Source organism: Melospiza georgiana, chromosome 2 (genome assembly GCF_028018845.1).
Source record: "Melospiza georgiana isolate bMelGeo1 chromosome 2, bMelGeo1.pri, whole genome shotgun sequence".
Taxonomy (NCBI): Eukaryota; Metazoa; Chordata; class Aves; order Passeriformes; family Passerellidae; genus Melospiza; species Melospiza georgiana.
The window spans coordinates 111,257,924-111,283,995 of NC_080431.1; the positions used below are offsets into that span (position 1 = coordinate 111,257,924).

The following is a 26,072-nucleotide window of genomic DNA, read 5'->3' on the forward strand; positions in this document are numbered from 1 at the left end:
ACAAATGCCTGGCCTTTTGCGCCATTTATTTATTGCTCATTTATTTACAACAATCTGATCACCAAAACTAAAAAGATCACCAAAGTTCATGTCCTTTGATTTTTAAAAATCTTAAAACTCATCATTTTATATCTGCCTGAATTGAAATTAAGTCCTCTAGCTGCATTAGCCTACAAACAGTACCTTAAAAAGAAAAGTAATGCCAGTTGTTTTGACATTAAATGTAAGAAAAAACATATTCCGTAAGGTAGTAATAATGGCCCTTAGTAATCATTGTTTAGGATTATTACATATTGTGGGAGGATGAAATGAGTAAAAACAGAAACGCTGCTCTTCCACACCACAACCTGTAGTCATAATTTGTGAAGGTAGGAAAGTATGGGCCTTCAGCAGTTCATCAAATAATTGCACATTATATGAGATTTTGTTCAGCAATGGTGCTTCAGTCTATTCAGAATTTCAAAGCTAAATTTCTCACTGAATTTATCTCAGTCTCTGACACTATGCATGTGTCACAAACAACTGGTTAAATTAACTTCAACACTGAATTTGCAGGTATGGAGTCCTAGAAGGTTAAATAAGCAACCATAAATAAGAATCCAGACTCTTCTGACTTCTGCTTCAATATATTAGGTCTTCAAATGGGCTCATCTGAATTACAACATCTCTCAACTTGGTAGTCTTGAAAAAGCAACTACTCTTTCAAATCCCTTATTGAGTGCTTAAAAGTTATGAATTTTTTTGCTACCACTCTGTATGTTTATTTATGATTTCCTTTCGCTTAATCACAGATTTGTAGAAGGGTTTCTAAAAAACCTACTAACTGGTTATCTTTTTTTCTTTTTCTGCTTAGATAGCATACAGCATACCATCAGACACCTAAACAAAAAGTTAAATACACTTAATCAGAAAATGAAGATCGACTGGGGAAAAAAGAATGAAAGAAGTTTTCCCTTAATTGATCTAAAAATAAAAATGGGAGACACCTTTTTTCAATGTCTTGTTATGAATATTCATCAGCTGTGTTTGTGTATCATTCAGGAGCCAGTGAGGGGCTGTGTGGGACTACATAAAGTAGTTGTAGGGGGCTGGTTGTTTAAAGATTATTGAATCTAATATTTATGAAAAATACTCATAGGCACTCTAGAAACAAGCAGACACTACTCCAGTGAGCAATGCTGCCAAGTTTACTTAATACAGCTTTAAGAACCATGACATGAAAGTGTTTTCTTGAGCCATTTGATGAAGAGCTCTTGCTGAAAGGGATTAGCCAAATTATAAAGAATTACACTAATAAAATAGAGTAATAATTCAAAAACTCTTGATCTAAAAACACAACAAAGAGCTAAGTTCGCTCTAAAACACACTCAAAATTTACAAAAAAAATTCAAAACTGATTTTTTTGTGACTGGAAGACTAAAGAAATTTTCCTACAGACAAGGAAGAGGGCTCAGAACTCTTATAAAGACTGCACTGAATGCATAAGGAAATATTACAAGGAGAGAGGGTCAAAACCAAGTCTTTTATATCACTTACTGCAAAATGGTAAGTTAATGCACAATTAGTAATGAAGGTTTATAGTGAAAAGATATAATAAGAGTTAGCTAGAGACTTCTATGGTGCAGTTCCTTTCTTTTTTCAATCAAGATTTCTCTGAAGAAATATTTTCTTTTTTTTTTTTTGAAGAGAGAAAATTAAGTCACTAGTAGCTTTACCAGAAGCCACAAAGAAGTCAGAACAATCTGAATAAATTAACTATAGGAACAATTATTGAGAAAGTAGAAAATATCTAACAATTCCTGATAGTTCTGTAGAAAAGGATTTTTCATCATTCACTAGGTAGAAAGGGGGGAAAAAAGAAAAACAAGAGAACGTTTCTTGGATATTCTTTTTAAGTGTAACAGTAGGGAGCCAACATTGTCAAATCCTGTAGGAAGAGGCAACAGAACTCTAATATTAGCTTGTGACACTGAATCTAAATTAGATAGCAAGGTGGAACAACATTTTTCATTTAAAATTAATTGTAAGCTTTACTTATTTATATGGAAAATTTTGATGTGAAATAGTACAACCCAGCTATCAGAAAAAGGTTTTAGTTTTGTATTCATGCCTAGGTTTTCAATGTTTGTTTTTATAAATATAGGAAAAACCCTAAACCATGACAAAAAAATGACAAAAAGCATTCCTAGTGCCTGCTTGCCTTAGAAAAGTTCAACAAGGCACATGTAAAATACAGAAATCGCTTATCAGGACACACTTGCTTAGGGGCATAACTATTCGAAAATTAAAATCTACCATTACCTTATAGAACTCCACAAATCTATCATTACTGATGGAATATATTTGTGTATTTATCATGCCATGTTGGGATTTGGTTATTATTAAAAAGAATAAAATAAGGCATTGATATGCTGGTACTGACATGTGCTGCTGCAATGTTTAGAACAGCAATTATTATCAACCATTTACTCCCATATATTTTCTTTCCTTTAAAATATGTCTACTCCAAGGGTATTGCTATCAGGTTCTCTGCTAATAGCACAAGTGGCAATGTAAAGTCATTTCAAGGCAGAAGATTGCAAAAAAAAAAGTCTGAAATAAAAGAAAACCAAATTAACAGGAAGCCCTTCTTATAAAGTACTTGGATGGTTCAGTATTGATGAACTGTCACAGGCAGCTCTGTGAGCTGCTCTGTCTCAGGAACTTTTATGTTTCCATTACTCAAAGCAATTGTCAGTGTCATGTTACAATGTGTAAAGGCATAGCCTGTTCCAGAAAATTCCAGAATTTCCTAATTCTGAGAAAAATCCTTACTTAATACCAAAACACATATTATTGGACATTTCTCTTAGCATTAGAATGTCACCAACTAGTTCTTATATTAAGCCCTAACCTGATAATTGGAACAAAAGTGTGTATCTTAGGTAAGCTTCCACTTTCTTTTTTAAAAGATCGAGTGGTAGAAAGATTTCTGTTTCTCTTGAGTTTGTTCATATTTGATAAACCTCTCATTCACATAATTTTACAGGAATCATAAATTGTTTCATTACAAATCTCTGTCTTAGGTAGAAAGTGCTGTACTTTCTGCATAGTCTTTACATTAACAGTCTTCACAGTCAGACATATTTTCCCTTTTTAAATAATTACAGGTAACCTGAAAGGAACCTCTTTCCCTCAGAGATCATGGAGTCATCAAGGTATTCAATCTTTCAAGACCTTAAAAATTACTATAAAACTTGGCTGAGCCCTTCCTCATTTGCAATCTTCTGTCTAAAGTGTGGAACAAGAACTGGATGTTCTGCTTCATGGTACAATAACAGCACTTTTCCATACCTGCACTGTATTTTTTAAGTTATGCATTCAAGGACCCTTGTTTTTCAAAATTTTACAAGGAATCCTTTGATGAAAGAACAATGGAGCTGATGTCAAAAAAAGTGAGTGGGAAGTAAGGCTGACAGCTTTGGTTCACACTGTGAGATGGGTATTCTGCTGCTTTGCAGATTTCTCAAACATTTTGGGAGACATCAAAATGTTTTGCAAGACTGCAAAACAAAGCCCATCCTCCCCTTTCTACCTATGTTATTTCATCTTTGATAAGTAACATTATTTAGCATAAAAACAATGTTTTTCAAAGAAATTCAACTGCCTAAGAAGTTGTTCTGCTTAGCTAAAACTTCGTTGAAGCTGATTTTGAGCTGATTATTTGCTGAAAAGACAAACAGCACTTTTTCCACTGGTTTTCACAATTCTGCTTGAAAATCCACAGATATTTCCTTCTTTCCTAACCACAGTGAGTGTTTTGCTGATGGACATGACCAGCAAATATTCAGCAGAAAAAACACTTATAAAAGATATTCAGAGATAATATAACAGGGCTGACTGAACATGGTCCTTACCTGCAGGATGAGCATGCTCACTTACACAGGTACAGTTTTGTGAAATAAGACTGCATGGCAGGAAATCTTAAATAATTATAAAGATTGTAAACATATATATGCATTACAAAGTCAGTGACACTGGCAATTAAAGTTACAACTGAAGTTGCAATCTGAGCCATAAAAAAAACCTGTCTGTTCAAAGTTTCTTGTGCTTTCACCTTTAGAAGGAACTTGTTAGTTTGGTGAAGCATGGAGTTGGTTTTGGATGCTACTTCTCTGTTGCTAAAATTTGGAGCCCTTATTTTAATCCCACTTGACATTTTATTCTTTTCATTCTTTCACAGCATCCCAGACAAAGGTAAACAACCACCTTTGGTTAACCACATTTATGATGTGGTTAAACCATACCAAATGGTTTAGCATGCAGACTCTTTTCCAAATATATAATTACATATTTGCTTGCACTAAAATTCATAGCTTATAACTATGTAAGAGCTCCAACTAACTTCTTTCACAAAATCTATGTCATTCCTCACTCAACAAAGACTTTGTATAATCTTCCCATTAGTGAAATGTAGCTAACATTGTGCAATAACTACTGGTTCCTAAGGGCTCCCTTTCTGATTACTCTCCAATGATAAATTAACATTTGCTAATGGTTTTCAATCTTAGAGAAGCATTATTTTAGATCCATGCAAACATGCAGTGGTTTTGATCAAGATATCACACTTAAAGTAGAGTAAGCAAATTGTACTCTTTTTATCTATTTGATCTGTAAACAGTGCCAAAAATGTAATAAGGTCATTAACAAGATCTATTTTCCAAGAAAATGTTTTGAGTGGCATTGAGTTTTTTTACCTTCTAATTCCCTGTCGGCAGAGTTCATAAAACACTGGTTGCACACTTCCTGCTACTGCAATCTAAGAAATTCTGATCCAAAGATTGATTTTAGTCAGCTTGCTTCCACCTTTGTTTATCTTCATAAATATAAGCAGTGTCATTTCTTCAGAGAACCAACAATTCCCACCCTGAGGAAAGCCACCACCATGGCTAAAATATTCCTGCTTTCTCAGACAAGGATGTCAGAATTTTCAGATGAGACCAATGCTTTGCCCAGGACCACCAGCTGGGGACTTCTGTCACAATATTAGGTTTTCTGAGAGCCTGTAAATCATCCTGTGTCTCCTCATTAATGTAATAAATACACTGAATCAGTTGGCACTGTCTTCCTACTGAACACATATTTGTTTTCATGCTATTTTGCTGGTTATCTCAGCTTCCCTTCCTGGATGTTCTTTACCTCAGCACCTCTCTGAATTCACTACAAAAGCCTCATTTATTTTTCTGCATCATCTTGACATTTCTACTTCCTCATGTAACTATTACCCATCCTAGAAAGAAAAAATACATGTCAAAAAGATTATGTACACTGCAGTATTATCTAATTTCTGACTTTACATTGATGACTGTCCTCTTTCAAGAATTTGTTTAATATCTTTGGATGAATAAAGAAGCAGCATGAGCTAAGAGTAAAACAACTACTTCCTTACTATAATTTATTATAGTATATATTATAGTAGTCATCCATTTACTACATTCTTTACTAGAATGCCATTTATTCACTACATTTTTGTAGTGAATATAATGCAATTAATATTCTAAATTTTTCAGATATATTAATTCACATTTCAACTTTTAAAATAATTTGAGCAGTTGCTAAGAAACAGTGATCTCTCAGCTGGTCAGTTGAGAATCTTTGTTGTGTGACCATGATGGAGATCCTGGCAGGACACCAGATCTGTGTGTGCAGAGCACATTTCCCCCAGATGTGATTCTGCTCTTCTACAGTGTAATACAAAGAATCTCCTAAAACACTCAACAAAGCCATTAACTATTTTTAGTTCACCTCTACAGTAATTATGACACAAACACGTTGTTATTAACTTGACAATGAAAGAGTTTCTACTAGGATTTAAATATCTTGCCACACATGACATATTCCAGCCTCCAGTGTCACATCAATTCTACAACTTCTGACTGCTCATCCTGTAGTCCCTCACCAATCCTGCCTCTAATACTGCCATAACTATTGCTACCATCTTCCTAAAAACACACCCTAAAATTTTTTATAGCAGTTAAATTCTATTTAAAAAAAAATATCTGTAATAAAGACTCCTCCAGAAAAAAATAAGAGATTCTTTTTATTATTCCAGAATGAATAAAAAAAACCCAAGGTACACATTGAGTGTCAAAACAAAATCCATGAAAGCACAAATGATTCCAGTGACACTTGGAAAAGTGAACTGCAAAAATATGCAAAGGACTTAATTGGTTAAGAACTGGTGAAACAAAACTAGATATGAACTGTGTATAATTCAAGTTTCTACAAATTTGCATGAAGTTCCCCCCTGAGGCTCCTTTCACCAAACTCCAGCTCTCTCAATGGCTCAGGTTGTTTGTGAGGTTTTTTGAGAAATGCAACCTAGAGTGCTTTATAGGTTCAAATAAAGCATTTTTAAAAAATCTATAAGATTTCTGTATAAAATTTAAGATACTAGAAAAATTAGAGACAACAGACTGACCAAAGATGGCAAGATCACTCTGAAAGGTAACGCAGACCTGTTCATTCACCATGAGCTGAAATCTCCCTCTGGCTGATTGAGGAGGGCAAACAAGAAAAGAGATGTGATATGAGTGGCACAATCTGAACATAGATCAGTGCTGGATGAGAAGAGGAAGGGAGCAATGGGAAGGGAGCACAAATTCAGGATCTGACAGATAAACAGACCTAATTAATTTGTCCTTTAGAGCAAGTCTCCTGTGCTTGTGTGCCTTTGAGAAAACCAATAAACCAATGGCAAGTGGAAAGCACTGGTTTGAGCTAATATTTACAACTTGGGTAGTGACAAGAAAGGCAAATTTGATCAATAGTAGAAAGGAAAGAAAGATCATTTTCTGGATCCACTCAGGAAAGCCTTAAAAAAAATTATATTTGCAAAAGAATACAGTCAAATTCATCACCTTTAAGACTATTACCTGTTTTCTGAGATGTAGGGTATTTGGCTGATGGAGGGTCCAAAACAACTCTGGCTGAAGATAACACTGGAATAGAGAACTTTTTAGGAACCTCAAAGACGTGTTTTATGCTCAGCTCTACACTGTAATCCACGTGCTTCATCTCGGAGGGGTGCCGGCGAGGCTTCAGCAGGGCACGTCTCTGCAAGTGAAGCAATAATGTACACAGCTGAGCAATCACACATTTTCAGGTTGAGAAATACCACATTTTCTAATTTTTTAAGAATTTAGCTTAGTTCTAAAATTAAATTGGGAATTAAGAAACTTACATAGCAATTTTGAGTGATCCTTCCAAATAAAAACTGACTTGTAAGGTATTTTTAGACATCATGCATCTGAAACATTTGTTTAAGAATAATGCATTTTGAAATTTACAGTAAAACCATAGCCTACCCAGAAATAAGCTCTGCTAGCCTTCATGCATATGCAGGAAAGGTGAGAAAAGAAAAAAAAAATCTCAACAGAAAAATATTTTGTATCAGTGATAGAAAGGTGCTTCTTCTCCCACTTCATAAAGTTTTCTGAGTAATACAAAGCATGAAAGAGAAAAGTTATTTTGCTTTTTGGCAAGGGATAACTATTACCTAAATGATATTTTAATGTTGAAAATGTATTTTAGAAATATGGGCATTTAGAATCAATTCCAGAGATAAGTTAGCTCCTCTTGGTAAAAGCATTGCTAATCAACAGCATGAAACATATTAGTAAAGGATTAGCACAGTATATTAAGGCAAGCTCAATACAGGCATCTGAACCTCTTAATGAACTTAATTTGACTCCTGTAGGATAACATTACAAAAATACTGCAATGATTTAATACACTACTTGCTCAAAATTGTCATTTTCAATCCAATAACACACTACAGTTTCAATGCTCAAGAGTAATTGTAAGCTGAACAAATTTTAAACTGAGTAATTTCTTTTTTACAGACAAGGCTTTGAATTAATGACTGCTGTGAATTATCTTGAAGTAAATCTAGGGCAGATATAAATATGGAAATATTCATCTTTTGTTAAGCAAACTGGTTTATTCTCAAAGTCTTTTGCTGTAAAACACTGCCAGGACTGCAGGTATCAAAGTACATATTTCAGTAGGCCAAGGAGTGTAAATCCATTGAGGGAATTCAAAAACTCAATGTAAAAGTAAAAACAATTGTTCTGAAAGATCACCATTACATATAAGATGGTCAAATTAAATCAACTAGACTTGGGCTCAGCATTGTGTTGGTGTGGAGTTTTTTTGGTTTGCTTTTTTTCCCCCCTGTTTTAATACAAGTCTCACATTCCCTTGCTGGCTTTAGAAAGCAGATCCACATTCTGACATTGCTTTGTTTTGGTCATTAATCTACTCTTCCATAGTGTTAATACAGTGTTAAACAAAAAGTACATATGGACTCTGGGAATCTGTTAACATTTAGCTGTTAATACAGGTTTCTTGGCACAATAAATATAGAAACAGATAATTCTTCAAAATTCTTGTTATATGAAGAGAAACTGGACAGATGTATTCGACTAAAAATTTCACATCAAACCAAATTCTTAGGATAGTTTTTGTACTACTGTATTTGCACAACCTTGTGCAAATATAATTTACAGAAGGAACAGGAAAAATTGTTATGTGAGTTGAGAATCTGAGCTCACTATTCACTCATTTCTATCATACAGGACTGGACTCTGACATTACTCCCTCTCAAACGCACACAAAATTAATTAAAAAATCAATAAGTACAAATAATTCAATTGCCATATTAATTGCAAGTTCCACTTCTCTCTGATAGGAGTGAAATGCCAGAACACTTTGCAGTGGGAAAAAAAATCATTCTAACTTGTAATGGTAGGTTCCTAACCAAAAGAATTACATACATTTACCAGTTTAAATTTGACTTGATCTTCTGCATAATCAAATATAAATTTATACCTACAAATGATTTTCATAACTAGATTATTTTCCAACACTGAAATAAAAATCCATCATGATTACACAGTTTTGTTAAATTTTAATTGACAATATAATTGTAAGATGACCTTTCCTGGAGCACTGAACACATTTGAATTATAATTACCTTGAAGAAATGTCCTATTATTTAAAAACTTGCTGAAAGACTTTTTTTAAGATACTGATTCATGTTATCTCATTTTTAAGTATAGGTTAGGAAAAAACCCAGTTGGTCAGTATTACATAATCTATGAACATTTCAAATATTTCCTGGCACCTTGTAAACAAGGATGAAAACATTTTTAATCAGAGTCCTAGTGGAAAAAGAAAATTCTGCAACCATACACAAGACTAAACTTTACTGCCTCACAGGCTAACATTTCCAAGAGAAAATCAACACAATTCAGATGAATGTTGCAACTGCTCCAATTTTTAACATCTTTGCGGGCTGTGAGAGTTAAATAGAATTTAATATTTTTTTAACTCTCATGATCAGTGCAGATCTAAGGCGTCTCTACTGCAAAAAAAGACAGATTCTAAGAACTTTTACTTCATCAACCTGATAGTTCATGATATTCCAAGTGTGGAAGTCTTATTACCAGCTAATAGTATTTGCATTCAATTCCCTGGATTATTTATTTACTTAGAATAATTTTTTGAAAAATGAATGGAGGGTATATAAAGCATCAGAATTAAACTTGATCTTGAAAGTTTCAAGAACTTTTTTTATTTTCCAAGGTATTTTCTCGGATGTGCCACCTGCACTTTCTATGTGTGAAGGGTGGCAGATTCTGTTACAGGGTTCTGAGGCACTTCTCTCCTTTCTTGCATATTACTGTTCTTCAATTCCTAATTTAGCACCATTTCTTCCTTCCAGAGATTAACTTCTAAAACTGTTTCTCATGAATAAAGAAATTTATTATCTTGGTCTCTCAGAACCCCTGTGATCAATCGTGTTTGCCACCTCCCTTAATCCCATATCAAAAGATAAATGATGTAATATAGAAGACATTGGTCTCACTTGTAAATTCAGCAAATTGAAATCTGACCACAGGTCCTATTCTGAAAAGTTCATCCCCACTCAAATGTATCTAATGCAATTTTTTCATTTCCAATGCCTTCTCTGCTTAAGGACACCATGATTCTTCCTTCAAAAAAAACCCACACCAGTTTTTAAAAGAAGCAGATTCTTTACACTGAGCTTACAAATTTCCATAATCACACAGAACACAAAAAATCCTTCTTGATCCCTGGGTGCCTATGAAAAGCACAAACTGTGAATATCCAGGCTGGACAGGTGGAGATGAGACTTTGCAACATCAGCTGAATAGCAGCAGCCACAGCCCCAAGTGCACAAGGTCTCCATTCATTTTTCCTTGATCAAAACTCAAACTCACTGACACCACTAAGATAAAAACACTCCATGTGTACCAAGGTAAAAACAGTCCATGTTGCTCAGTCCCATGGACAGCAGGATAAAAAGGAAATGCACAATATCCTAACATCTGGACTATGGCAAATGTGGTGTCCACACTCAGATAGGACATGTTCAAAAGGAAGTAAAACAGGGCATAAGTAAATACTTTTTATAGTTTAACAATGAGGGCACATGTGGACACAGCAGAAACTTAAAGCTTTAGTTCTGTGATTCTTGTGCAACAGGACTTTTCCTATCATAATGTCTGGTTATACAAGGAGATTATTGGCATCGATGAAGAAAAATTCCTGTATATAGCAATTGGGTCTAAAATTAGACAAGTTATTTTGTCTCACTTCACTGACTGCAGCATCCTCTCCCTCACACTCTCAAGTAAATGAATTCTCATATTGTTACTTCTTTTTAATTCACTTTCCTCTATTTAGTCCATTTAGCAACTTCAGTCTAAACATGTTCTTCTCCCATAGTCTCTTATCTTTTTTCCAATATCCTCTTCCTTCCCTTGTTATCTATGTTCACCTAAACATTCCCCTTTCAGCTTCCTCTTATTCATCATTACTAATTATTCGCAAAAAAGCCTTTGTTAATTATTCACTATAATGCCAAATCCAATCTTAACAGTGTCTGAGAACTCCCATATTATCCTATACTATCTTTACTACTACCCAAAATTGTTTTAGGAGGAATTAAAGAAACACTCAGGAGGTAAGAAAGTAACATAATTTTATGGGAAAAAGATTTAAAAATCATTATTTGTTACTAATTCTAATAATTCAAACAATCAAAATAGACCTTTGTTCCTTATGGCAACAAAAAGAACGAGTAAAAACATAGTAAAGAAGTAGCTAGGACTTTTGCTGTGTATAGATGGGTCAAATAAAAAATTATACCTGTAGTTACTGATCATGAATATCCAGTTTGACTCCAAAAACACAGCCCATCTTTACTACTGTTTTCTATGTGACTTAAGTAAACATGACTAAAATTTACAGTTCACACAGACTGGAAATCATGCAATTATTTATTTATTTATTCTTCAACTTGACAAGTAAAAAATGGAGCAAGTAGTACTAATGGTAGGGTATTTTCCCTTCTGTCCATCTGTTGTCTAACATGATTCTACCTGTAGGAAGCAAGTAGAAAGGTGGAACAAAAATCCAAAAGAAAACAACAGATTTGAAAACATTCTGGATTTATCTCTTACCTACAACTTCTGCCCCAAAGGTTTTTGTGAACCTAAATAATTCATTGAACTGTGGGTGCTGTAGATTGGCTTTTTTTCTTTTTTGCCTTTTTGGGTTTTTTTTTGGTGGGGAAAGGGAAGAATTTAGACCACTGAAAACTATACTTCAACTCCAATATTCACTGCAGAACACCAACCCCCCTCAAAAAAGTTTTCTCCAGTTAATGCAATCAGGATTTCTATGTTATCACCTTTAAACAGATAGTTGGCAAGAATTTATTACAAAAAGTTTTTAAGAATGTTTCATATTTTAGTCTGCATAGTGGATATTGAGATTTTTTTAATGTATAAACTCTTTTCTATGCCAGTAGTAGAACTTCTCCCCTGTATTTTTCATAAGCAAGTATAAGACTTTCTGTACATGAAAAAAATACTTTTTTCTGCACATTAGTTTCATTTCTCACATGATAATTCATTCAATGCTAGTATCCACCATTATGTGTTTTACAAGGTAATTAAGCTAATTATCCTCCAGTTTTCCACAATACACGTGGTTTTAGAACTCCTATTGCATTTTAGCACATCCAGTGGTGCAAGGAGTGTTCCTATCATGTTCAGTCTTGATCCCATCCACAACTTCAGAGCAGTTTGACTTTTCATCAAATATTTGCTAAGTTACTGTGATATTAAGGGACTTGAATTATGAAAACTCAATAAAATGTTACCAGAACAGTGGATTAGCCATAATCCCAAAGGAGACTACTTGACTCTAGATGACACGATTACAATTGTTGTCCTACTCCAAACACACAACAGATGAAAGTTACAATGTAATTTTCCCTCATTTTGTTTGCTTTCTATTACTTTTCAAACAAAAGGCATAAATTTGGAAACACCAAATCACAAGGGAAAATTCTTTTCCTCGTACTTGAGGAACTGTCTAACTGGAAAGCTGGAATAACATTGCTGCCCAGCAATTGGTCTGAGGCCAGGCACCATCAGGGCACAAGGGAAATTAAAACCCAGAGGGAGCCTGTCATCCTCAGAAGGCTATACTAGAATTCTTCATGAGGAAAAGCCTTGTTTATTTGGCAATATCATTATTATAAATTTATTCACAAGTAATAACTGGTTGTTTAATGGACTACCTTGGGAGAAACTTTTTTTTCTAGATGTTGAAATTTTAGGAAACTATGTATAGGTTGGAACGATCTATATGAGGGGAGCTACATCTTATTAGAAAAACTTGTGGCTTTTCAGAACTATTTTTCATTGATTGCAAGACAAAAAGAAGTCTCCTTAATTTATTCTCAAGGTTTATTGGTTTGGGAAAAAAAAATCCATTTCTTACAAAAATGTGCATAATGAAATTTACTAATACAGATACATTTTACATGGAATATGAAAGTTTTTTTAATCAACAGGTATTTTTCAAAAGTAAATTGTTAGTACTTTTCTCAACTGCAGTCAAGTTTTTTTTAAAGGATGGACACCATAATAGCAATGGGGTGACAAAGTGGCTTCAGAATGAACATGTAAAATATTGCAGTGTCTGAGGGGGAATTGGGATCAGTAACTGTCAGATTACAGATACGTGAAAAAAATATAACTTCACACCTGAAACATGAAAACAATTCAGTCCCACAAATCAAGGACAACTAAATTTAATTGCAGCACCAGATGATTGTGTTTCTCACCTCTACTCCAGACAGCCCCAACAACGCTGTTGCGACTCGAACGCTGCTGCTCTGCAGAGTCCCCGTCATCAATCTCCTCTCATACTCCTCAGCTGACATCTGCTGCTGGGCAGCCAGAGCCAGGGCCCTCTCCCTTGGCTCATTGATCACTGGGATCTTCAGATTCTCCTCCAGAGTCTGACCGAGTACACATTTCAAATATAAAACTGGATGCGCTGTGCATTCATCTGTTAAAAAAACCCAGAGAAATGAAAGAGCAAAACAAAACCACACACCACGTTTATCAGCTGGTGGAACTGCAGAGAGTATTTAAAATTTCTAATCTCTAAAGAAAATAAGAATACAAAATTCCTTCAAAGTTTAGTTCCATGCTATTAACTAGTACATGCCATTTATAGCCTGTAATACTTTATTTTTCAACATAAGAGGGAAGTAAAAATTAGCAGACTGAAATGCAACCCAAAATTTAGCTAATAGGGACAAGAAATAGCTAATAACTTAGCTAACAAAAAAATCCCAGACTTTAGTGTTATTAGCATTATGACAGTATTAAAAGTTTACCCAAAGTCTTTCTGCTACCTACACAACACAGCCATGTTTTCACCCCTCTAGATGATCTTTCATCTCCTCTAAAAGAAACCTCCAGAAATTATTTCAAGTAGCAGTTGTCAATTATTTCAAGTGTCAAGTCCTACACTGTTTCTGAAACAAGTCTGACAGGAGTTTATCCCTCACTATTTAAAGACAAAAGCATTGGAATATCACATCACTGCACACAAAACTCATGTTCTAAAGCTAGAAAAATTCTAGATAAAGATGACTTGTCCTGCTTCATATGGCTAGCAACCTATATTTAGAAGAAGAAAATAAGAAAAATTATGAAAAAGTATTTATGTAGACTATGTTAAAAGCAATACAAGCTAAAGATCACCAACAACCAGCTGATGTTCTGAAGAGAATGGACTGGAAAACATTAGAAGAAATGTCGCATAAATTCATTATAATGCATTTTTTACACTTCAGTATAAACAACTTCTTTTTTTTACCACATGTATTTAATAATTTAAGAAAAATCCATAGAAACAAAAGAATATTTTTTAAAAATTATTTGCTGTATTTTACTCTTCTCCCTTCTATTCACTGTACCTTCTGAGGTAGCATGCAAAACATTTGGACTATCCAAGGTAGGCAATTCTGAAGTTAGGGGTAAATCCCCTGATCCCTCAATCAGGTACACAAATTCTCCAATCTGAAACACAAGGACACACATCCTTCAGAGTGCAACTCATGCAGAACAGAAGGCAAAGTATTACAACCAACAGCAAAGATATCCTAGTAACATCTAAGGTCTGACCTGAGCAACAATTTACAAACTCAGGAGAACTGTTTTTTTAAACTACGCCTAAATATAAAAAATTATTATTTCAAGCCATGCTGTGATAATAAAGTGACTTTAATTGATAATATTAAATCTGAAAAGTCAAAAAATTTCAAAAAGCAGAATCCTTTCTAACTCATCATATAATTTAACTAAATAAGGGTACCCTTACCCATAAATACAGGAAAAAATTGAATTCTAACTATCTAGTACAGTTACATATAATTAAACATGTTCATGAGCAACCTTCATTGTTCTTCACCATTTGGAATTTTTTTTAATAAAAATGTTTACAACAGTTTTGTGCCAGAAACATTTCTCTAGAAAGCAAAATAAAAAAAGTCAAGGCAGGTTAACATCATGTGCAAATTCTCCTTTAAAAAATTAAGTTAGTAAATCTTAATTATTTCATTAAAAATGGAAAATCTACAGAAGCTTGAAAGTAAATATAAATATGACCTAGAACAAATAAATACATTCATTTTTCATACAGGAAAGGATAACTAGCCAAGAAATAACAGTTTGAGTTATAGATGGAATGAAAAAATAAGGCACAAATTGAAAACAGGAAAGTATTTTTGAAGAAAAGAAAACTCACTGAAAGTACTCCACATTTAAGTCCACAATCAGAATGCCCAAACTAAAAAGATATCTAAGCTAGGTACCCTACATCTATCTGAACTAGGCAGGAGATTTAACATATATACTGCATATATTGCTTTGATAATTTCTTTGTGTTTACCACAATTTTTTTCAGACAGTTTTAGCTTCTCCTGATTGCAAGATAAAGAATTAAATGTCTCTGCAACACCTGATACAGTTTTCACATTCACTCTCTCTTTATTTCCATAAACCATATTCTGTAAAACTCTGCCCTAAAAACACATATTCTGTCTTTTATTCTTCATTCCAGATATGAAGGAAATAATTTAGTTTCTATAATTTAGCGCATTTGCCAACCAACACAATGTTTTCCTTTTAATAATGCTCAATAGCATAAAAAACCTTACTTTTTCCTTTGCCTTCATTTGTAGTTTCATCAGATATTTATGTTAAGGCTGAAAACACTGCAATTAAATTTCTGACCCAGCAGAAGGAAAGCTATTCAACTTTGATGGTATTTTCTCCCCTTCTTGATTCAAGAGCTCACACAAATCTTCCTTGAGAAGGATTAAAAAAACCTCCTGCAAAATTGGACTCTCACACACAAACAGCCACTCCTGGGAACCAATTTAAACAGGAGTTATTCCTGTTTGACACAGTGATTCGGCTCCATAAGGGCCCTTAACAAGCTCACAGCACACACAACTGATTTTAGGAAGGTGCTGGTTGCTGGGATGCCATCCTGCTATCAGCTGCTTTTCCTGTCCTTGCTGAAATCAATATGCTTATAGGAAGGAAAAAAATTCCCCAATTTCCTCTTTGCTTTGAAGAATTCTGGGGTTTTGATCTCCACAGAATGCAAATCCTGTTTTCTTTCCACTGAGTTGTTTTTTTCCTGATGCTTTGGAACAGAATGGGGATTTCACTGAACTTGGAGAGTTTAGCTTTTATGCCCATGGTATTAATGATTTCTATTTCCATTTTCCATCAGCTGCAAACAGGCCAGCATCAGCATTGTGCAGGGTTTACTGTTGATGAAAACAGCTAATAAAAGAGCTGTTGAACTTTCTATCCAATCCCATTGCTATCTGATGTTATAAAAGAATGTAGGGCTACAAGGAGTTTGTAGTTGCCTTTGCAAGCCAGTAAGAGCAACAGATAGCAAAGTGTTCTTTCAATAAACAATTTACTTCTATACTAGACACTTAGCTGTAAAGATCTGGACTGACACTCTTAAACTATGATTTAATACATTATTTTCATCAAAAATTCCACATTGTTCACATTTAAATTACGTCCTGGAAACAAAGACATATTTTTTAAAAATCAATAGGGTTATGTTTAACAATATTCAATATCAACTATGAAAAGATCTGTGCTAAAAAACAGAAAAGTTTCTGTTTCAATTTTTCTTAAAGAACAATGAAATACTGAAACAAAGTCTTGAGAAATGTGCTAAATGGCTTGTGCTGCCATTTCAAACCTTAGGAAAGTTAACATAAATATATTAATTCAACATAAGGAACATCCTTGAGGCCAGAAGCCTTGAATCAGTGTATCCTCTTGCTGTTATTACAGATATATAGCTGCTGCAGTGAATTCTCAATCAGATTCAAGTATAGTGATTTAAATCTCAATCCTTCATTGATTGTAATGAAGGAGCAGATCTACTCTGATACCTGTTTTGGTCTATTTGCCAAAAAGGGTAGGAAAGGTAGGCAGAAAAAAATCACAGCAATTTTAAATTAAATTATTTATTAGATTTTATATATAGCACAGGTCCATATTTGAATGATACAAGACTCTTCATTGTGTAAAGTCATTTGATCATCATACAACATCCTGGCTGCACTTTGTCAGTTAGATAATGGCATGACTGAAATATTATAGCCATATACAAAATATTTAAGAAAGCCAAATTCTTCCTGTGCCATTTCTATGCAGCTCTAAAATAATTTTATCTATCTTGAAGTTTCATCTTTCCATAGGAGATTTAATACAATTCCTCACAAATTATGCAATTAAGTAGATGGAGCTAATTTTCTAACCTGAAGTTCTGCATATCAAAAAATTTGCATTTTGAGGAGCCTTTAAATGCACCACACCTACTCAGCTAAGCTTGAAGGACCAGGTGATCCAGGAAAAGTTACCATACAGGACTTAACAGCAGCTTGTCTGAGGCATTAATGCTTCCTGCTGTGAAAAGGTCACCTAAACCTTTGTTAAAAACAAAGGGTGTCTAATTTACTTCTACATCACCACTGGAGGCAGCACTGGGGCTGTCAGAAATGAACTTTTCCCTTTCCACCTGAAATATGACCATCCTATAGCTCTTCCCACATCTCTTAGATTAACACTCTTTCCTTAACATGTCTCAATTTCCCTTCTCTTCACTTTATTATTCAGCTTTCAGGCTCTGTTCCTCATGTACCATGAGCCTACTCTTCTCAGCCAGGGTGTTAACTTCTGCTTCTAATAAAGATACAACAAACAGATAAATTGTCTGAGATTTAAAGGGTATTAAAGAATAACAGGTAAAAGGAAATACTTCTCAGATTTACTCCCAGAGAGCTGTAGGCCAGGTTTTTCCTTGTCTAGAGACTGCATCCAGATATTTCATTGAATTAAACTGATGGACCTTAAATTCCTCTATGAATGTACAGCTGTTTCTTCCCTAATAATTTCTTTCATTGAATGATGCTGAGCACTGGATTGATTTTCCACTGAACCATCCACAAAGATTGCTAGCCTCTGACATGGGGACTCTTTGTGGGTGATTCCCTGCTGTCAGTAAGGTGTGAGCTCACTATTTCAATGTGAATTCAACAGAAATCCATCTTCTATCTCAGCTACTTTTCAAGAAAATCAAGAGAACTGTACACTCTTTAAGACATCCAGTCATATAGTTTGTTTTCTTTTAAAATAACCAGTATTTTCACATACTGGACAGAGTCAGAAAGACAGAATTGGGCATCATTGTATCAGTCTTATTTTCCTTTATGAACAAGATAAAAAAATCAAGCTGGCCATGTGGCATAGCCAACGTCATGCTTAAGTAATAAAAAATCCCATCAAAGACACAAACATTAGACACTAGCAGAAGTTCTATGTTCTATAGAAGGTAAAACTATGGAAGCTGAAAATGTGCAGGAGGAAAAGTAATTTGGTTTCAGATGCATTGTTACAAATCATCAAAACGTGGCAGAGAGAAAGGCAGAGGCTCATAATTGGACAGAGGGGAAGCTGAACCACAGAGGCATTGTCAGGAAAGTAAGAAGCAGAATCCAAACCTTGAGATCAGCCACACATAAAAGAAGATTATAGAAACAACAGGGTTGTGAAAAACATTGACAGCCAGAGACAAAACACAGCAGACAGGTTAAAGAGGTGAAAAGATGGACTAGAGACACAGAAATGAGATTGTGACTGCTGAGATAAAGGATTACAGGAACATCCAGAAGCTGGATTGCAAGGTTTGAGGTTCTGAAATATGATCAAAATCAGATTTGGTGATTTGACTGAATTTCAATTAAGTATATAGGGCAAAACCCAGGCTACATGAGTCAAGAGAGACTGAAAGGTTGTTGGAGACAGTATTCATGTACAGTCTTTTCTGAATGGAACTCTGATTGAGAGGAAAATTTAAAAAGAGGCAGCAAGGAAAATTATTATTCTACTTTGACAGCATACCCTAAATACAGGGATGAATACATGGAGAAGTACAGAACAGTAAAGTCTTTATCCATTCCCTGCCTGTGCATTGTTCTTGCACCCACGTCAAGACAAATTATTTAAATTTCTTTTCTTTTCTTTTCTGAAGCTCAGATACCTAGAAAAGCCACCAAAATAACATTCCCTGCAGTATTACTTTTTATTACTTAGTGGTTTTAAAGTGAAAAGTTGCTTGCAGCATTTCATATAATTCTAATTATGTGTAAAAGGACACTAAATAGTTGCCCTTGATCAGGACCCCCAAGTCCCTTTTCACAGCACTGCTCTCATTTTCCCTATTCATGCACAATTGGCCAAAGCCCTGATTCTTACCTGACATGATAAACACAGAACACACACTTTATTCTTACCTTTTCATTAATCAGAATGAGAGTGCAGTAACGCTTCTCCTGATTAAAGGGAAGGAAGTGAATATCTAAGGATGCAGAATCTTTCCCTCTCAAGAACAGGTTTTCCATTGGACTGAAGAACTCATGCAGGAGGCTAGATTGATCAGCTGTTAAAATGAGTTTAAGTGGATGTTTAGATACAACAGCACAGGCTGTAAAATAAACTAGCTGCATGAGTTTAAAAAAAGATATATACTGTATAAAGCCTCCTGTAGCAATCAGTATTTAAGGCACACCTGTAATCAATAAACAGTAATTACAGTTACACTTGTGTAGATGTGCTGCAATATTGCATTCTGTATTATTTAAATACATTTTGCTAATTACCTGTGTTCTTATTCTGTGCACTGAAACAAAACATGGGAAAATAGTCAGTTCTCACCATTAAAAATTCCTTAAGGAGGTACAGCCTCTAAGAAAAGTCTACTCTCATCAGAAGGAAAAGTATAATTTACTACTATTTGAACAAAGAATCTCACTCTCGGAGCAGCAACTATGTCTGACATCTTCTAGAACAGGCAAAACCTAAATACTGGCAACACTGGCTTTCTTTCACTGCTTTTCACAAAAGCATTAGGCTGGGAAAGAATCTTAGGGTTGAGTCTGGCAGGCTCTGACTGTCTCACTGTGTGTTTTTCATCTGCTAAACACAATTTGACACTGACCCTCAAGCTTTCCTGGCTGGCCTTCTAGGCAGGACAGCAGACCTGAGAATATATGTGAAAGTGAAAACAGCAATGAGTGAGATGACAGAGGAAAGTTATGCCAAACTCTGACCAAATAGATAGAACAGGGATGGGACACCCACAGCTTCTCTGAGTAACCTGCCCCAGGGCCTCACCACCCTCAAAGGAAGAATTTCTTCCTCATATCTAATCTAAACCTGCCTTCCTTCAGTTCAAAGTCATCACTTCTTGTTCTGTCCCTACATTCCCTTGTAAAAAGTCCCTCTGCAGCTCTCTTGTAACTCCTCCTGGTACTGGAAAGCCACAATAAGATCACCCTGGAACCTTCTCTTCTTCAGGATGAATTTTTGACTGTGATGAGCAATTTGAGCCAACATTTTAGAAAAACTAAAAATAATATTTACAGAGCATATCCATATATAATATTTATTGAACATACTTAGATGTCAAAATCTTGCTTCAGTAGATAATCTCATTTTTACTGCAGTAAGGCATGAGGTATTGCATAGGTACTTACAGAAAGTCTCTTTCTTTGAATCTTCAGACAGTACACTGTTTTTTGAATTTAATATGCTACTTTCAAAACTAAAAGAAAAAAAAAAAAGTAAATCAATATTCTAAAGCTGGACATGTTTATTATCAATAGGTAGCTTAGTTCCCCTTTTTATGAATAAACACCAGAAAAGCAAATGTTATCAACACAAAAAAACCTCATCAAAATAGACCATTACATTTTGGAACCATTTTCCAACAAATAATACTAAAAATCACCCTATCCACTTGAGGTGGCTACAGGAATGATCTATATTAAATAACATTGCATTAATTGTTCAAAAGAAACCTAATGTAATCAAGGCTTTGTCTAAGAAAGGTGAAAGGGACAAATCTTAACCTAATCACCTGAACTCTGCTCATTACAATATTGCTTTTCAAGTGTATTTGAAAAAAACAAATATACTCAAAAAAACAGTTTCAAACAAAATCTCCTTTGAACTTCCACCACAGGAGCAAACTGTGCTCCTGACCATCATATTTTCTTAATGTGACTCTATGTAGCTTTCTATTCTTCTTCACAAGTAACTCCCACCATTGTTGACAGGGGTTAAGATTGTGCAGCTACATTTATGGAAGGAGAATTTTGCTTAATTTATGACATGCACAGAGCTCAAAGATGCTGAAAACAATACTGTAATGTTTCAAAAAATACTGAGTTTCAGCTCAAAACTCTGATTTTAAATTATCCACACACAAAAGTTATTCCCCCCAGCAGTAAAATTTGATGAACCAGCATACAGCAAACCACTATCACATACAATGTTTGATGTCGGGTCTCTCCTAAAATAAATAGTTAATCTTGCTGGGCTAAGAAAAAATCACAACCTTAAACAAATGGATGTGCAAATCTCTCAGAATATGTTACCCTGGAGATTTGTTTTAATATCTATGCTTAAAACCATTTTACAGAAAGGAAAATGATCTCTGAGTATATGCATACAACAAACGATTTATATTGTACTTCACAAAAAAGTATCTCACATTAAAAAATACTAATTTTATATAAAACATCATTTCTCTCAATGCTTTATCTTTGAACGAGAATGCCAAGTCATGCTTGCAAAAACAGAGACTACAGCAGAAGAATCACTGTAAAAGTAACAAATAGCTCAACAGCTGTATGAAAAAATAATAATAGTAAACAAAATACATTTTTCACAGGTGAGAATTATACATTGAATAAGTCCTATTTTCAAATCTGAAGAACTGAGAAACTCATTAGACTGATTTAACACGGTATTGAACTTCTCTCAGTATCAATTTTTTTCTTACTTCAGTGAACAAAGCACTTGCAGGTAAGTGATGGGAAAAGAAAACAAACCTGTGTTGTGGAAGACATGAACATTGTGTCTCATTCTTCCATAACAAAAAGAAATAGCATCTTGCTCAATAATAAAACTGAAAGGAATAAAGCTCAGAAGGTATAAGAAGCTTGGTTATGTTCAAAGTCTGGTTCAATACATCCTCTTTCAATACACAGAGAAATAAGGAAAAGGATTAGGGAGAAGAGCTTAAAGCTGCCATAAAATAAATCTACACAGCCTGTTCACAGCACCTGAGTCAGGCAAATCCCTGGGATCAGCAGAGAATGTGGAATGAAGGGCTCAAAAGCAGCCCTGTGGAGGAGGATTTGGGCATATTGGTAAAACAAAGATGAGCTGGTGATGTCCACTCACAGCCCAGGGAGGCAAAGGTGTCCTGGGCTGCACCAGAGCCCCGAGGGCAGCAGGGCAGGGAGGGGACTCTGCCCCTCTGCTCTGCTCTGCTCTGCCCTGGTGACACCCCACTGCAGGGCTGCCCCCAGCCCTGGGGTCCCCAGCACAAAAAAGGCAGAAGGGGCTAGAGGAGGAACACAGAAGTGAGCAGAGGGCTGGAGCACTTCTCCCATGAAGATATCCTGGAGGAGAAAAGGCTCCAGGAAAACCTCACTGTGGCCTTTCAATATTTAAGGCCAGGGCAGAGGCAGCTGGGGACTGAGGGGGAAACAAGAGCAGCTCATAAGAAAGAGAGAGAGATCAAGCAGCTTCTCCAACAGCCCCTCATTTGGATTGGGGATTTTTGCTGACAGAGTAAGACAATTTTACTGTTCATGAAATGAACAAAATGTTCAAGATTATGTTACAGGTAAGGATGAGTTAATGAGGGCACCTTTCAGTTGCCTTGTTGCGGTGTGAATACTTCCATTTCATTCTTGCTGTGGTTATTCTCACCAGTTCAGATTAAAATCACAGACTGGATAGGAAGATCATCTAATTGAAGATCATCTAATTTCAACATACTTCCATACTTTTGCACCAGTAAAAGAGTCTAGTATCTGCTACCTGAGTTGTCAGATACCAGTTCCAAGATAACACTACACTGGGCTTGCCATGTTATCAGTGTGCCAAAAACCCAGATCAAAAGGAAAATCATCTCTGCAGTCAACACAGAGAGTGTGCATACACTTCATGCCAGGCTCCAAACAAGCCAATAACTCTGTTTTACATCCAACAAATGCACAAGGGAAAAAAACAAAAAACAAACAAACCAACAAACAAAAACAAAAACAAGCAAACAAAAAAAAAACCTTTCCTATGTGCATTTGGAGAAGAATTCACTAGCTTATAGCTCCAGATTCTATATATTATCAAGGAGGTAAAAAAGAAGTGCCAGACACCATAAGAAAGTCTTAAATTCACAGAGCAGCATCTTAATCAATGAACTTTAGGATGTTTAGCAAGCAAAGATTTTATTAGAAGAGATACAACAAACTGCTTAGAAATGCATTGCAAATACTGAAACATTTGAATACAAAATTCACATCTAAAATATTCACCAGTTTCTACACTCTGTGGAACAGTTTGTGATCTCAGAACAAAGAGTAGGATAGAAACTAAAACAGGAGCTGCCCAAAATAGGTACTAAGGCTTAGAGTAACTGGATTTCTTTGATATCAAATATTACCCTGAATTGTAATGACTCCTGATAACATATTTGTAAACTGTATTTTAAATTACAGAGAGAAACCATTTTTAGATCCTAACTCTTTCTTTATTCTTCCAGTAAGTAAATACAGCTATTCTGCATAACCTAATTCTCTCCTTGGCACATGAAACAGCTTAGAATCAAAACAGAAAGTGTAAGAATAAAATTTGGAAAATTGAAATTGTTTGGAATTCCTGACATTATCTCCAGTTTTAAAAAAAGGAGTAATTAATTTAACAGTAAGAAGCTATACACAATGAAGAGCTTGATTTGAAATCAATTCATTAATTTTTTTCCATTTTTTGGTTTAAATACATTTTTTAATGTAAAAATATCTATCAAAATTCACAGCATGTTTTGCAAATCAATCTGTGCTTTTGCACAGATCCAGATCCAGCCTTATGGACACTACTGCATATGACAATCTGCTTAGTCATGGTCTTAGAATAGGACTATTAGTGAAACATTGATATATCTTTACTACTTTCTAGTTTTACAGTAGGAAATTTATGAAGGAAAAGTTACCTATTAAATGTAACCTTGAACTTTTACAGTCATTTGATACTTTTTTTCCCTAATGGACATAATTTAAAAATACCAACATGCTTGAAAGCTATGAGTAATTTTTCATTAAACAGAATTTCTGTGCCATGTGGTGTGCTTCTCTCCACCTGTTGTCCTTGTCCCACAGGGAGCAGACCATGCTGGCACACAGATGCAGACCAAAGATAATAATTGAAGTGTCAAGGGCTTGGAAAAGCACAGAGAAGTGGATATCTTGAAAAAGTCTTGTCCCAGGATTTAATCCCAGTGGATTAAAAAAAAAAAAAAAAAAAGAAGCACTGTGCTTCTCACCCAACACCATCCAGTCCTGAATGAATAAAGAAGTTTTGCCTGCAGTACTGAAGGACATGGGCTACTGTTGGAGTTTTGGGCTTAGTGCTGTGTCCCAGCAAGGACAGAGCAATTCCTCAGCTCCAGCTGCACACTGGGATTGCTCAGTCACACTGTGACAGACCCACACCACAGTGACAGAAGGGTTGGTCTCCTCTCCAGCCTCAGTGACCCCACCTTGGGTGCCTGTGACACTGCCAGAGGGGAAAGCTGGGAGGGAAAAGGGTCACCTGCCAGGAAAAGCCTCCTGCAGGGAGGTTTCAGTGGATGTGGCAGATCTGGAGGCACAGGGGAGGATGCAGGAGGAGCTCTGAGCCCAGCTGGGATGTGTCGTGCTGGGATGATGAAGTTGTCACGTGCATGCCTTGGTCCTGCCATCAGTGTCACAGACACAAATACCCAAAGGGAAAGCACTGAGCCCATGGCAGTTTTATGCTGACTTAGAGGAATTTTATGCTCACTTAGAGGAATTTGCCTCAATTTGTACACCGCATTTCATGGATTTACCAAAAGAATAAAAAAGATTGAGGGCAAAATCTCCTTACTGATCAGTCATGAAATGTTCACACACTATCTTTTAACACAAATTTCAGAATTTTGTTCCATTCAAGAAAAAGATCTTCTGAAAGGAGGCATTTAAGTGGCTTTACTTATCATAGATGACAGAAACGTCTAAACAGAGAGAAAATCAGTACTGGAAATTTCTAAAGACCTAAGATGCCCTGAAATAAATTTCTGTAAGAATGAGATCTGCATGTGTGGTGAAAATTACACTATTTAGAATGGTTGTCTGGGGATAAATTAAGCTGAAATATGCAAGATGATTAAAAAATCATTTTCTATATCAGCAATTATTATACACTTTTTTTAATTTAGTAAAAAGTGTAGTATGAATTACACTTTACAAAACTATTCCATTTAAAATATGTGTATATTTTTTCTTAATAATAAAATGCTCATTATCTTTCTGCTTTTAATTTTTTTCTCCTTTTTTTTTTGTAATTTTTTATAAAGCAATTTGAAAAACAGTCTGCATTTCATGACATGACTGTGGAACATCCCTATAATTACAATTCAACCTACAGTATTGAAGAGGTAGTAGTTTATGGTATTTCCCAATAATACTTGAATAAGTATTATTGGGAAATATAAATATATATATTTATATATATATTCATATTTATAGTAATATATATTAAATATATACATTAATATATATTAGGATTTTGAATGTTTACATGACCTTTAGAAATTACATCCAGCTATAGAAAATTAATATATTTAATATATTTATTTAATTTAAATTATTAAATAAAGGATTATTGAATTACTGAAGAATACATTTTTTAATCTATTTATAATTTTTTGCGGCACTGTGTTGGTTTCAGTTGGGTAGAATTTATTCTTTTTTCTTAGTAGCTGGCACAGTGCTCTATTTTAGAACAGGATGAGAATAATGAAACTCTGATATTTTAGTTGCTGCTGAGCAGTGCTTACTGTAAGTCAAGGAATTTCCATTTCCCATGCTCTGCCAGGGAGCAGAGCCACAAGAGCCTGTGAGGGACATGGCCAGGGTGGCTGAGCTGGAGGGGCCAAAGGACATCACAGAGCATCAGGAGGGGCCAAAGGGACATCACAGAGCATCAGGAGGGGCCAAAGGGACA

At 35.1% G+C, this 26,072-nt stretch overlaps 1 protein-coding gene across 1 annotated transcript in view; it reads right to left on the reverse strand.

Moving 5' to 3' along the window:
• The window catches only part of CFAP47 (cilia and flagella associated protein 47), a 259,943-nt gene that overhangs the window by 147,366 nt on the left and 86,505 nt on the right, over window positions 1-26,072 (reverse strand). Inside the window, exons 41-45 of the mRNA XM_058045574.1 lie at window positions 20,513-20,580; window positions 19,271-19,416; window positions 14,354-14,456; window positions 13,208-13,434; window positions 6,915-7,095 (exon numbers count right to left, since the gene is read on the reverse strand). Of these exons, the coding sequence (XP_057901557.1) occupies window positions 6,915-7,095; window positions 13,208-13,434; window positions 14,354-14,456; window positions 19,271-19,416; window positions 20,513-20,580 (725 nt within the window). The remainder of the gene's footprint in view (window positions 1-6,914; window positions 7,096-13,207; window positions 13,435-14,353; window positions 14,457-19,270; window positions 19,417-20,512; window positions 20,581-26,072) is intronic.